The sequence below is a fragment of the Notamacropus eugenii genome, chromosome 2 (genome assembly GCF_028372415.1).
Source record: "Notamacropus eugenii isolate mMacEug1 chromosome 2, mMacEug1.pri_v2, whole genome shotgun sequence".
In the NCBI taxonomy this organism is placed as follows: domain Eukaryota; kingdom Metazoa; phylum Chordata; class Mammalia; order Diprotodontia; family Macropodidae; genus Notamacropus; species Notamacropus eugenii.
Genome location: NC_092873.1, coordinates 70,173,308 through 70,185,590, shown reverse-complemented (window position 1 = coordinate 70,185,590; position 12,283 = coordinate 70,173,308). Strand labels below are relative to the sequence as shown.

Here is a 12,283-nt window from a genome sequence, read left to right as displayed (position 1 = left end):
AGGATCAGCATCCCTACCTCTTCCCCATCCCCCCTCTCTGCCAGCCCCAGAGCCTGGAGGAGTCATGAGTGTGCCCCCTACCCCGGGGTATGTGCCCTTGGGTGCAGCCCTTGCCCCACCACTGAGCCCCCTGGCAGATATGGAATAAACCAAGTGGTAAATGAAAAGCAAAATAATCAATGTTTCCCTAGGCCATGAAAGGTACCTGAGGTGTGTGCCCTGAATGCAGACAGCCCAGAACACAAGGTCAGTCGGTCTGTTCATGCTACAGAAGGTGAGAGTTTGGGTGAAGCAGCTGACAGCAAGTGCTGGCAATCATGTGCTGCTTCATTCCAGTTCGGACCCACGAGGGAACCAAAGGGACCTCCCTTGGTTTCAGTCTGTCCTAACCCTGACAATGGATGTGGCCCCTTCGGTGGACTGAGGAGGCCCTTGATTTACTAACGGATCACATAACTTTGTCAGTTCTTCAGCTGGCTGAACATCTCAGCCAGAGGAAGGCCCCCATTCCCCTGGTACAAAAGGGGAGGGGACAGGCAGCCAGGGACCCTCTCCTCAGCACAGGCTGATGGGATCAGGAACCTGTGGGTGGGACAAGACCTGGGATTTGTGCAAGGAAGAGAAAGAGAAAAGTCTCTTCTCCAGGAAAAGGGTCCATCTGAGGTCAGATTAGGCAGGCTTTAACAGTGGTGTTTAGTGGCATGGACTTGGCATTTCTTTAAACTTTGCTCCCAAAGGTATATGATTTTGTTTGAAAGAAGAAATTAGAGACTAATCAATCTGTTGACATTTTAATAAAGGTTTTAAAAAACAGAACCACAATGAACTGTTGGGGTATCCTTGTATTTGCTTGGTGATCTGCTTTGTGGGGAGAAGGGAGGACCCTGTCAGCTGGCATGTGCTACCAAACCACTGGGCCATATTCCAGACTTGGAGCTCCAGAGGACATGGATCATTGCTAGCCAAATCTTGCCTATGAAACCTACTGAAGTATGACAGATGTCTAATAGAGGAACATCACGGAGTCTGGCAATGCAAAAATGAGACCGTAGATGAGTGTGTACCCCCCCATCCCACCCCCACATACCAACCCTTTTCAGTTCCTACAGGCTTCTGGGTTCAGGCCCATGTGTCCATCCATCTACCCACTCATCCATTCATCATCCATCCATCCTTCCACACATCTATCCATTTTTCAGTACCAACAACCTAACCTTCTACATCATTCTATCACGTATTTCCAAACCCCACACCAGCTTAAATCCCCTTTAATGTCAGGAGTAGGTGCCAAGTGGAAGAGGTAGATGGAAGATCCCAGGGTAGACAGAGAGACTCTAAGTGCTGGTAGGAGAAAGAAAGTAAATATCCATCAGATGTGGGCTGAACCAGAGACATATGGAAAGAGAACATTCATCTGGTTGGCAAGGCCGGCATTTAGGAATCCTGGGCAGGGGGGCCTGACCAAACAGGACACTCAGTGTGATTTTGTCCACCTTCAGACTTGTCCAGCCCAGTGCTCAAGTTCTCAGGGAAGGCAGGAAAAAATCCTGGTGAGTGTAGGATCTGCAGGAGACAGTGGGCAGGTCCCCACACTGGTCAGAATATTATGAGGGTCTGAACAACAGAGGTGTAGCTGACGTGGCCTTGGTGGCTGCTAGGAGAGGTGCCTTCTAGGGTCCAAGCCCAAAGCCCAGGGTCCACTGCAGGGCCAGTGATGACTCTCCTTGGCAGATATGGTTGTTAGAAGGTGAGTGGAGGGGGCTGTTGGCAGCTTTTCAGCAGGAACAGGGGCCACCTAGTTCTCGGCAAACTTGGGATTCATAACAGTTGTTGTTGCACTCTTGAAAAGGGGATTATCCTGGGAAGGCAAACAGTATAGAAAATGAACAAACGTTTAGGGCTGGGCATGGAGGCTGGAGAAGACTGTTCTCTCCCCACCTTCCAGCCAGAGGAAAGGAGACCATGGGTATATGATGTCAAATTTTTCCCCATGTGTTGGCTAGTTTTGTTGGACTGGTTTTTTCCTTCTCTTCTGGGTTTGGCACCAAAGGTGGACCCTCTTCTCCTGTCCCTGAGTGCCAGCTGCTCTCATCCCCAGAGGTTTCCCCTGTCCATGTCTCCACACACCACCCCCCCAACTCAACACCTCTTGGGAGCAGTCTCTTCTTATTCAACAGCAACGGCTCTCCTGCTTACAAACATGCCCAGGTCTCTTCATGTGCTGCCCTACACTCCTTGACCTCTCCTTCCTCTATAGCCAAATACTGGTGGTCAGCTTTGGCTTCTATCCACTCACTTTCCATTCCCTTCCTACGCTCTGGCTTCTGACCCTGGAATTAGGCTGAAACTCTCACAGGGTACCAAGTATCTCACCAGCTCAATGCTTGGTTCTGGTCTCCCTGGTCACTCTGCAGCATCTGGTCCTGACGACTACTCTGTCCCCAGCCCCAGCTCACTCCTCTCCCTTTGGTGACAGGTGACAGATGCCTCTATACACTCCGGTGCTTTGCTGGCTCATGCCCCATCTCCTGTGCCACCGCTAAAATGCCCTGCCCAAAGTTCTGCCTTGCCAACATCCAGGGCATATCGGTTCTGCCTGGACTGGCTCTCCTTAGCACCTGCTGGAGTATGCTGCCCCTCTCCTGGGCACAGACACAGATTCTTTGTGGGCATGGCCAATGTTGGCATTTGTTTACCTGAACCAAGACTCTGTTACCAAACTTTTCTTTTTCTTTCCTTCCCAATGAGGGAGGGAGAGGAGGCAGATTTTGGTTAAGGAACAAAACTCAAACTTGTTAACGCCCCAACAGTTGCTTCTTGAACTCTTGGCATGAGAGGCAGGCAGGCGGACTGGGCACCTCAGCCTCAGTCTGACCAGTATGGCATCTTCATATGGACTTCTGCACTCTCTCAGTCACCCAGGGCCCCATCTGCAGAGGGAATTCTCCTGAACCCCCCTCCCCCCATCTGGTCTCCAACCCTATCCCTTCCCTTCCACGCATCACATAGCCTTCTTCACTGTAGTCAATGGCCATCTGGCTGCTCGGTCACCCTGCTCCCAGTCTGTACCTTCTCCATTTGCTATGAAGCAACCCAAACCCTCTTTCTTGAAGCCCAGGGCACTTTCCTGCTAGGATAACCAGAAACTCTGCTCCTGGCATTTAAGACCCTTGATGATCCAACCTCTACACTGCCACACTGCATTCTGACCTGCCAAACCTGCTCTTCTCTGAACATGGCATTTCACTCTGGTCCCCCTACCTTTGTATGGGCTATGTCCTCTGCCTGGAACACCCTCCTGGTCTTTCCTTCCAGGCTCTACTCAGGGGCCCCTTCCTCCAAGGAAGCCTGCCTGGATCTCCCCGTTGGGGCTCTCTTCCTGTTTAGACTGCTGTGCTTTTGGTGGGTGCTGTGGCCCCCAGCAGCCTGTCAGCCCCTCTCTCAAGGTGGGGGCCTGGCACACAGCAGGTGCTGCCTGAGGAACAGCCCTGTACACCAAGCCCAAGGCTCTAACACTGTCTACAATCTGATCTTTGAGGCTCCTGCTAAGAGTCAAGGACAGGGTGGACTATGGAACAAGGCAGACCGCGGGCACAGGGTGGGCACTCACATTGTTCCATTGGGACTTGAGCTTCTCCTTCTCAAACCGCTTGTATTCGTGGAGGTCACTGAAGTGTGTCAGGACCTTCCAGATGGCCAGTAGCAGCACCCCGATGAGCACCACTCCAGCTACAGTGCCTCCAATGATGGCGGGAACATTGGGCCCTGCTACGCATTCTGTAGATCAGAAGTGCCAGAGGTGAGGGCAGAGCACACTGCAAGAGAGTGGCCCCAGCGCCCCCTCCTCTCCCATCTCCCATGCCAGGGCTCTTTCTTGTTCTCTTGGGGATTACTGGTTCCATCCCTTCTACCGTGGCCAGTATTTTCTCAGGATAAGAGCATCTCTAAGTGCTTCCAAGAGCTGCTCTCCAGATCTTCCTCTGCAGTCCTAGTTCCCCTCCTCAACCCCCACCTCAGGCGCCTGGGTCCTTGCCTCGCTCTTCCTCTATGTAGATCTGGTATTTTCCGTGCCCATCCAGTTGTTTCAAGAAGAATGTCAGCCAGCAGCCATCGGAAGCCTGCTCCCGGCAGTAATCCTTGGGGCCAGATGTGACCTGCGTCAGGCCGGAACATGCAGTGCTGCAGTTCTTAGCAAAGGGGCCCGTCTGGAACTTCATGCACTCAGCACACGAGCTAGAGAAAAGCACATGGGTGTCTGACCACAGCCTTAGCAGTGTGAAACTGGCCTGGCTGGGATGCAGCTGGGCACACTTCACCTCGAGCTGGAGATGGGCAGGGGGCAGTGGGTGGCCACAGAGGAATGCACCCTATTCCACCCTCAGGCTCAGGAGTCAGTGTGGAAATGAGTGGGACTGTGTTTCCTCCACGTGGACCAATTGTGCAGGAGGCCCCCTGGAGAAACCTCCAGAGAGGCCAGAATAAGAAAAGCCCCAGCCTAGCCCTGGGCAAATTCCCCGGCCCCGCCCCCAAGCATCCCCAGGGGCTGCCTGCCCACACCAGCCTCATCCCAGAATCCTCGGGGCGGGGGGGGGGGGGGGGGGGGGGGGGGGGGGGGGGGGTGCTGCCTCACTTACACGTAGTGGCCACAGGGCTTGGAGCAGCCCGGGCAGCTCTGGCAGTGCGGGAGCTGGTAGCCAGAGTCACACTTGCACTGGTTACATTCACACTTGCCACGGCCACTACACTCCACTCTGTTCTCGTTCAAGCAGCTCTCAACAGATTTCGTACACTGGCACGCGCTCCCTTCGAAAGGGTTCTTACACTTGCATTTCCCACAGTCACAAGTGCCCCGTTCTGTGAGCAGAGATGCCACCTGTCAGTGTCCTCAGCCAGGGACTCGGAGAATTCCCAAAGAAAAGGGGAGGGGCAGAAATCAACATGTATGTGGCACCTACTGTGTGCAGAAGACCTCTTGTTCATTCTGCCTGAGCTGACAACAAGGACCCAGGAAGAAAGGAAGGAAAAAAGGAGGGTGGAAGGAAGGACCAAGCACTCTCTAGCACCTACTAAGTGTCAGGCAATGTGCTGAGTGCTTTACAGATACTTTCTCACTTGATCCCCTCACAACCACTCTGGGAGGTAAATGCTGTTATTATTCCCGTTTTACAGATGAGGAAACAGAGACAGACAGGTTAAATCACTTGCCCAGTACGGCCCAGCTAGTCCATGTCTGAGGCTGGATTTGAATTCAGGACTATCTTAATCCAGGCCCAGTGTGCTACCTACTGCACCTCTTGGCTGCCTCTAATAAATGAATACATCTTAACCCCTGGGACTCCTCTCTCCTTGATACATAATATCACGTTGCATGTGTTAGGGACAGCTCAGAACCCACCATGAACACATGGGAAACCCTCTTCACATCTTGTCAAGGGTTCGGTTTGGTTTCCTCTTACCAGCACTATCAAGTCTACTGATAAGCATTAAATAACCTTTCTGGACTTTAATGAGGGCCAGAGCCTAAATAATCAACCAGAAGAAGAGCCTGGACCCAACAACCTCTTTGTTCTCTGAGTAAACTCAGAGAATATCTCTTTCTATATTAACAAGACCAAATGGGGCTGACTTAGCATTCTTTATGAGACTCTTAACCTGAGGCACTATCTTGAATAATGGGATTTTTTTCCGTGTCTTAATATTTTGTGGACATATACTATGTTAAGGCATGTTAATGGTAAAGAAAACACAGGTATCCTGGGTCGTCATTTCAATGGACACTTTGTCAACTTTCTCATCTAATTGTATTTACAACTTATTCAGCTAAGAAAATTCCTTTCTCGTGGTATAGTTAAAGACATATGGGACCATAAATCTGAGGGCCACAGACTTCCTAGGATTGTCCTAAAACAGATCTAAGCCTGGTCATTCTTGTAGCAGACAGTCAGAATCTTCCTTCTGGCTCCATGATCATCATCTGCTAGCCTTAAGGGAAGAAACAATCACCTGGCCTGTTTGCCTCTGACTTTCAGGTCAACACCACCAAACATGGACCAGCAAAAGCCTCACCTGGGCCCCCACAGGGAGAGTTTTCAAAGCGCTCACAGTTGACATCGTCACATTCACAGTATTTCCCATAGATGTGTTTTTTGGTTAGGTCGCTGATGTGGCAGATGCACAAGCCACAGATGCAGTCCCCCAGCCCAGAGCACAGGACCGAGCTGTTGTCCTTCCGGCAGTTCTTCTCCAGGTCCTGGCTGCTCTTGCCGTGGGTTTGGCACTCACAGGTCTTGCCAATGTGGCCTGGATCACACCTAGGGAAGGGGAAAGGCACAACTGTGGGGCTGGATGGACATCACTACATCTGGCCCCTTTTGTGGGTAGCTGCCTGGAATCCAGGGCCTCATACTGGGTCAGCCAGGGAACCAGGGTCAGAGTTTGCAGCTTAGTCCCCACTCTCTGACCTTCCTGTCTGTGACAAGGTGAGCATGCCAGAAGCCCTTCCCAGGAGCTCCTCCCATGTTCCTGAAGTCCTTTGTCTGGCTGCAGAAGCCCTGCACATCTCACCAACACCATCTCTGACCTCCACGCTTCTTATTGTCTATCCCTATGCCTGGAATGTCCTCTCCATTTTCTTTAAGACAGCTCCAGGGCTGCCCCCTTCAATGTGAGGAGTCATCCATAAGCCGGGACACCCTTAGCACTTCCTTGGGATTGGGGCATTCTTTCTCAGGCCTTCTGCTGCACAAGGCCAGGGCTGGCCAGGGGACTAGGCATCCACCACCAAAGATCTTGTTACTGCGGCACTGTCCCTCCCCTTCCCATCTCCCTTTATTCAGACCAGGACCTGAAGGAGGCCTGAGGAGGTCCCTCCCCAAGAAGCAGCGCTCACAAGCTCATCACCTGTGGTCAGGTACTCTCTGCTCTCTCCCTCATCCCCTCACTCTCTGCCTACTTGTCTCTCTGTCTGCCTGTCTCTCTGCCTGCCTGTCTCTCTGTCTCTCTGCCTGTCCCTTTGTCTGCCTGTCTGTCTCTCTGCCCATCTCTCTGCCTGTTTGCCTGTCTCTCTGCCTGTCTACCTCTCTCTCTCTCTGTCTGTCTGCATGTCTCTCTATCTGTCTCTCTGCCTGTCTACCTCTCTCTCTCTGTCTGTCTGCATGTCTCTCTATCTGTCTCTCTGCCTGTCTATCTCTCTCTCTCTCTCTCTCTCTGTCTGTCTATCTTTCTGCCTGCCTGTCTCTCTATCTACCTGTCTCTTTTTCTGCCTGCCTGTCTCTCTCTGTCTGTCTGTCTTTCTGCCTGCCTGTCTCTCTGCCCCTCTGCCTGTATGTCTCCTCATCCTCCAGCTCCTCTCTCATGCCTGCCTGGCATCAGACCTATCTGTGGATGACATCAGACTGAGAGCTCAGGATGGTGACTGTGCTGTGGTGAAGCTTTTCTGGGTCTGGGGCCCAGCAGAGTCATTGAGATTCAGAGGTGGAAAGGGCCTGTGAGGCCATCAGTTTACCCTCCTCATTTTATTTTATGGCCAAGGCCCAAGGTCCCACAGCTGTTAATGACCAGGCCTGAGCCTCTGACTCCCAAATTTAAACACGGGTGATGGGTGCACAGTGGTCTGCCCCCACACTAGGATGGTGATGGTAAGGAGGTCCCTATCACTGCAGGAAGCCAACAGAAGCTATCAGACAACCCTGAAGGTCTCTTCCAGTGTGGAAACTTCACTCCAGGACTGCAGGATCCTGCTATCTCTCATCAATAGAATGGAGGAGGATGGGAATTCTAGCCTCAGTGCACCCTGTCATGAGACCCTATGTATGTACAACTGTACATGTATGTCCACGCATGTATCATATATGTGCATGGCAAATGTATGTGTATACATGTGCTTGTGTGTGTACATGCATACATATGCATGAGTGTGTATGCATACGCACGTGTGTCTGCACACATGTGAGTATATATGTGTCTCAATGTCTGTGTGTGGCATGTGCAGCTGTGTCTGTGTGCATAGCCAGCCCCTCACCTGCAGATGCCGCACTCCACAAAGCCCTTGTTCTCACAATGCTGCCTGTTCAGCCTCTGCCCCTCACAGTCGCACTCGCAGAGTGGTAGCACCTGCACCGTGACTGTGTCTGTGAAGCCCAGTGCCCGGATTGTGAAGGAATGCTCCTTGATGCACTCGCTGGCCGTCACCTTCACCTGGAAGGTGATCTGAGAGAAAGTGGAATTGAGGCAGGGAGGGTTAGGCCCAAGCCCAGAGACAGATGAATGGGGTTGGGCAGAGGGAGAGGGGAGCCCAGAGACGGACAGATGGGGGAGCAAGGGATAGAAGGATGGGGCAGGGCCAGGGGATCCCAGAGACCCCTGATGGGGATCCAGGAGAAAAGGAGGGGAAGGCTCAGCCTCTCAGGCTTCCCAGTGGTACCAGTTGGCCCAAGGCAGCCCTCTGGTCATTCAGGTGCCTGCTCTTCTGGCCTGGCCTGAGTTGCCACGGGAGGTGCCCTGGGGAGGGGGGGAAACACCCTCTGTCCACCTGAGGACCAGATCCTTAGTCCCTGTAGGGGCCAGTTCCCTTGTTCATTTTTGTAAATTAAAATGAACCAGCCTTTAGTTTCTCTCCCTCCTCCCTTCCCCCAGCCCAACCCTAGTGACAAACGTGCTGCTCACTGCAGGTTCCTTCTTACATGGAAAGGAACAAGGGACTGGGGCTGGTGTCCTTCCCTCCCCCTCTAATCTCAGCCAGCCAGGAGGCAGCTATGCCCAAAGCTCAAAGGAGGCTCAAAAGGTGAGGCATGGGAGAACCCTGGGGTAGGGTGCTTCCCTGCACAAGGGAAGGGTGTGCACACTTGCCTGGAGGAGGACTGCTCCCCCTCGCCTACACTAGCAAACAGCTGAGCTCCAAACTACAAGAAGTGACTTCTTCCATTTCAGAACCACTCAGAACCCAGTGAGAGGCCCAAAAGCCTGAAGGGAATGGGAAGAGAGAGGCCAGGTGCCTGGGGCGAATGGCTAGAGGGAGCTTGTCCTGCTGAGCCTGAGGGCAGAACCAGCCATTTAGGGTTAGGGTTGGAGGCAGACTTGGGCCTGAGGTCAGGAGAAAGCCCTGCGGGTTGGACCTATCCATAAGTGGGAGGGAGGTCCCCCTCCTCAGCTAGTGACCATGATAGGGGTATAGACAAGATTCTCATGCAGGGTCACAGCATGGAGCTGGACCTGGGGACAAGAAGACCTGGGATCTGGGTAAGACACTGAACCTATCTGCCTCAGTCTCCCAAACTGCACCATGAGGATAGCAATAGCTGCAAATTCCCAGCACTGGGGTGAGAAGGGGCTCCAGAAAGGTTGATTTATCATTCTCACAGTGGGGAGTGGGGGAAGCAGGAAAATGTATCAACAAGATACAACAGTCAAGAGGGCCAGGAGACCTCACTTCCCCAGTTTTGCACCTGCTGTATCTCTGGGCCTCAGTCTATCTCTCTGTCCAAAGAGAACAGCTGTCTCCTCTTCCCCTCTGCCCCAAGGATGGTGTGGCATTTTCCTTGGTGCCAATGCTCCAGGAACACAGGAGACAGTAACACATGGGGACCTTCTTACCGGCACATTGATCTGGACCCCGTCACAGTCTCCTTTGGGCTGGTCCATCTTTGACTGGCCATTGCTGCAGAAGGAGTCATAGGTGACTTTCAGTGTGTCTGGGATGATACTGTGATCCACAAAGACTCTTGAGGACAATTTCTAGGGGCAGAGAATGAATTATCTGCAGCACAGGCAGCAGCTGGTCTGCGGTGCCCTGGCCCAGGGCCCTGCACTCTGGCAGTGAGGGAATGGGGCCATGCACACCCCTAAAATCTAATTTTCTGTGGAAGCCCTCCTCACCCTTCAGGCTCTGCCCACGGTGGCCCCTGCTAGGTGTCCCTCACTGTCACTCTCTGCTAGCCAGGGATTTCCTGGGAATTCCTGGCCCTGTACTTCTGCCCGGACTGTTCACTTGAGAGCAGGGCCATGAAAGATGGCTAGCCTGCCACCTGGTCACCTCTAGTGGCATGAGTGGGGCTCCCAAGCAGCCTTCCTTGCTGGTTCCTATATAGTGACGCTTTGGGGGACAGAAAGGGAAGCTGTCCCATCGCGGTTCTATCTGACCCTAAATGCCACCATGACAGCAGGCACAGGCAGACTTACATTGTAAGCATTCTTAATAAGGTGGACCACATTGCTGGAGTCATCGGAGAGCTCCCCAACAGCTGACTTGGGAATGATCTCTGTGAGTTTCTGCCAATGAAGGAAAAGAATGTGTCTCCCTGGTGGAGTCAGTGATGTCCCAGCCTCCTCTGCCCCCTATACAAGTGCCCATATCTCCCCAGACCCCAGGATCTTGGGATGGCAAGGCACTGGCTGAGGGACATTCTCCTGGTCTGGTTGGGCAACATCTCTAAGGCCAGGAGTCACGCACCCATATGCTGGAGCAGGTCATTCTGCCCATGCCTGCTTCCTGGCACACAGCACAGGCTTCATAAATGCCTATCCAGCCCTATTTCTGGGGCTCTCTGCCAGCTCCCAGCTGGTAGAAGGAGCTGCCTCCTGAAGGCTCCCTGTCCCCACAGCGTGCTGGAAAGGGCCCCAGAGTCCCACCCTGTGTCCTGGGGCAAGTCCATCCCCCTGAGTTTCAGGGGCCCCAACTGGAATAATGGGGAATAGGCTCTGGCATCCTCTGCACATCCAGACCTCTCCTCCCTCCTATGGACACGCTCTTGTGCAGCAAGGGGCTCGCTCTGAACCTCAGCCTCCTCATTTGTACAATATGGGGCTGGGGTGAGAGGCAGTGGCTGGGGCAGCATAGACATGATGTCCTGGGCTTGAGACCTGAGTTCATATCCTGCCTCAGATATTCACTAGCCTCATCTGTGAGACAATGAGGTTCCTGTTCTCAGTTCATGCCCCTCTAACTCTCAGGTCTCAGAGGATGCTCAGTTTTAGGATTCTAAAGTCCAAGCCAGACTCTGACCCTTGATGCACCTCTCCTGCCGGGAAAGGGAGCCCAGCTCCTGCCCATTGAGGGCCTCCAGGGGTGGGGGGAGCATCCAGAGAAAACCAAACTGTAAGGTCAGTGGCTGGCAGCCCCTCCCCTCACAGCCCCACCCTTCACACCCCTCACTTTGCACTTACTCCACTCACATCCTCTCTCAGACATATAACCCCCACCCTTAGCTAAGACACTGAGCTATTTTCAATCTTTGCTGGGTTGAAAGGCAGGGGCCAAAGGTTGTTGATGGGAAGGGTTTTGTTTGCCCTGTGACAGATCCTGGGGCATGGGGGAAGACCTGCCTGAAGGGTTGCCTACAGAATGGGACGCTGTTAAGTGATCTTAGCAGCGGCTGCCCACATTCACAGGGAACTTGGGGTTCTCTTTGCAACAACCCTGAGAGCTAGAATGAGCACCCTGTGTCACAGAGGAGGAAAATGAGGCACACGGAGGCCAAGCGACTCGCCTGGGAGTCTGAGACAGGACATGGACCCAGGTCTTCCTAATTCCGGCCCCTCCCTGCCCACTTACTTCATACGTAGAGACCATTTTTTTGGTCACAGCAAAGATGGGCTGGATGTTGTTCTCAGCCAGTTTCTGTGCCAGCTGCCCCACAGAGGGATAGTCCTAGAGAGGGGAGGAAAGAGGGAGAGAGGAAGAGAGACAGAGAGCAACAGAGAGAGAGAAAGAGAGAGACAGAGAGAGAAGGGAAAAGAGACAAGAGAGGAGATAGAAAGAGAAGAGGGAGAGGGGAGAGAGAGAAATAGAGAGCAAGAGAGAGCAAGAGAGAGAAGGGAAAAGAGACAAGAGAGGAGACAAAGCAAGAGGAGGAGGGGGCAAGAATGCAGTGAGCAGTCAGTTTGTCTGTTGCCGGCCCAGACCCTCAGCCCTCAGCCTTCTCCCAGGGGATGCCAGACTGTGGTGACTTGGCCATGGCCTTGAATGTTTTGATCTTTGCACCCCACAGATACTCCCTGAGCCCAGGAGCTCCTTAGCCTCCCCTCCCGATGGTTCCCTGTGCGTGACCTGCTCCTTGCACCATTGTGGGTTCCCTTCAGAAGCTGCCTGGGACACTGGGAGGTGACCTGACCTGCCCAGGGTCACCCCACCATAGAATCAGAGGCAGAACTCAAACCGGAGGGCAAGGGCCCACACCTCCATTACTGGGCAAATAAACATTGACACACCTGTGGGCACAAGACCTCTTCTGCTTTTGTCGCAGTGGTGATGAACAAGACTCACAACTCCATTTTTGTTAACCTCTAA

The 12,283-nt window shown here is 53.0% G+C and overlaps 1 protein-coding gene across 3 annotated transcripts in view; it reads right to left on the bottom strand.

The window, feature by feature from the left end:
• Positions 1 to 778: 778 nt before the first annotated feature.
• The window catches only part of ITGB2 (integrin subunit beta 2), a 33,269-nt gene continuing 21,764 nt past the window's right edge, over positions 779 to 12,283 (bottom strand). For all 3 annotated transcript variants that reach the window (XM_072640838.1, XM_072640839.1, XM_072640840.1), the window contains 9 exons: positions 11,549 to 11,644; positions 10,177 to 10,266; positions 9,592 to 9,732; positions 8,021 to 8,208; positions 6,067 to 6,311; positions 4,635 to 4,854; positions 4,034 to 4,233; positions 3,611 to 3,777; positions 779 to 1,858 (listed from right to left, as the gene is read on the bottom strand). In XM_072640838.1, coding sequence (XP_072496939.1) covers positions 1,796 to 1,858; positions 3,611 to 3,777; positions 4,034 to 4,233; positions 4,635 to 4,854; positions 6,067 to 6,311; positions 8,021 to 8,208; positions 9,592 to 9,732; positions 10,177 to 10,266; positions 11,549 to 11,644 — 1,410 coding nt within the window. In that variant the 3' untranslated portion in view covers positions 779 to 1,795. The remainder of the gene's footprint in view (positions 1,859 to 3,610; positions 3,778 to 4,033; positions 4,234 to 4,634; positions 4,855 to 6,066; positions 6,312 to 8,020; positions 8,209 to 9,591; positions 9,733 to 10,176; positions 10,267 to 11,548; positions 11,645 to 12,283) is intronic.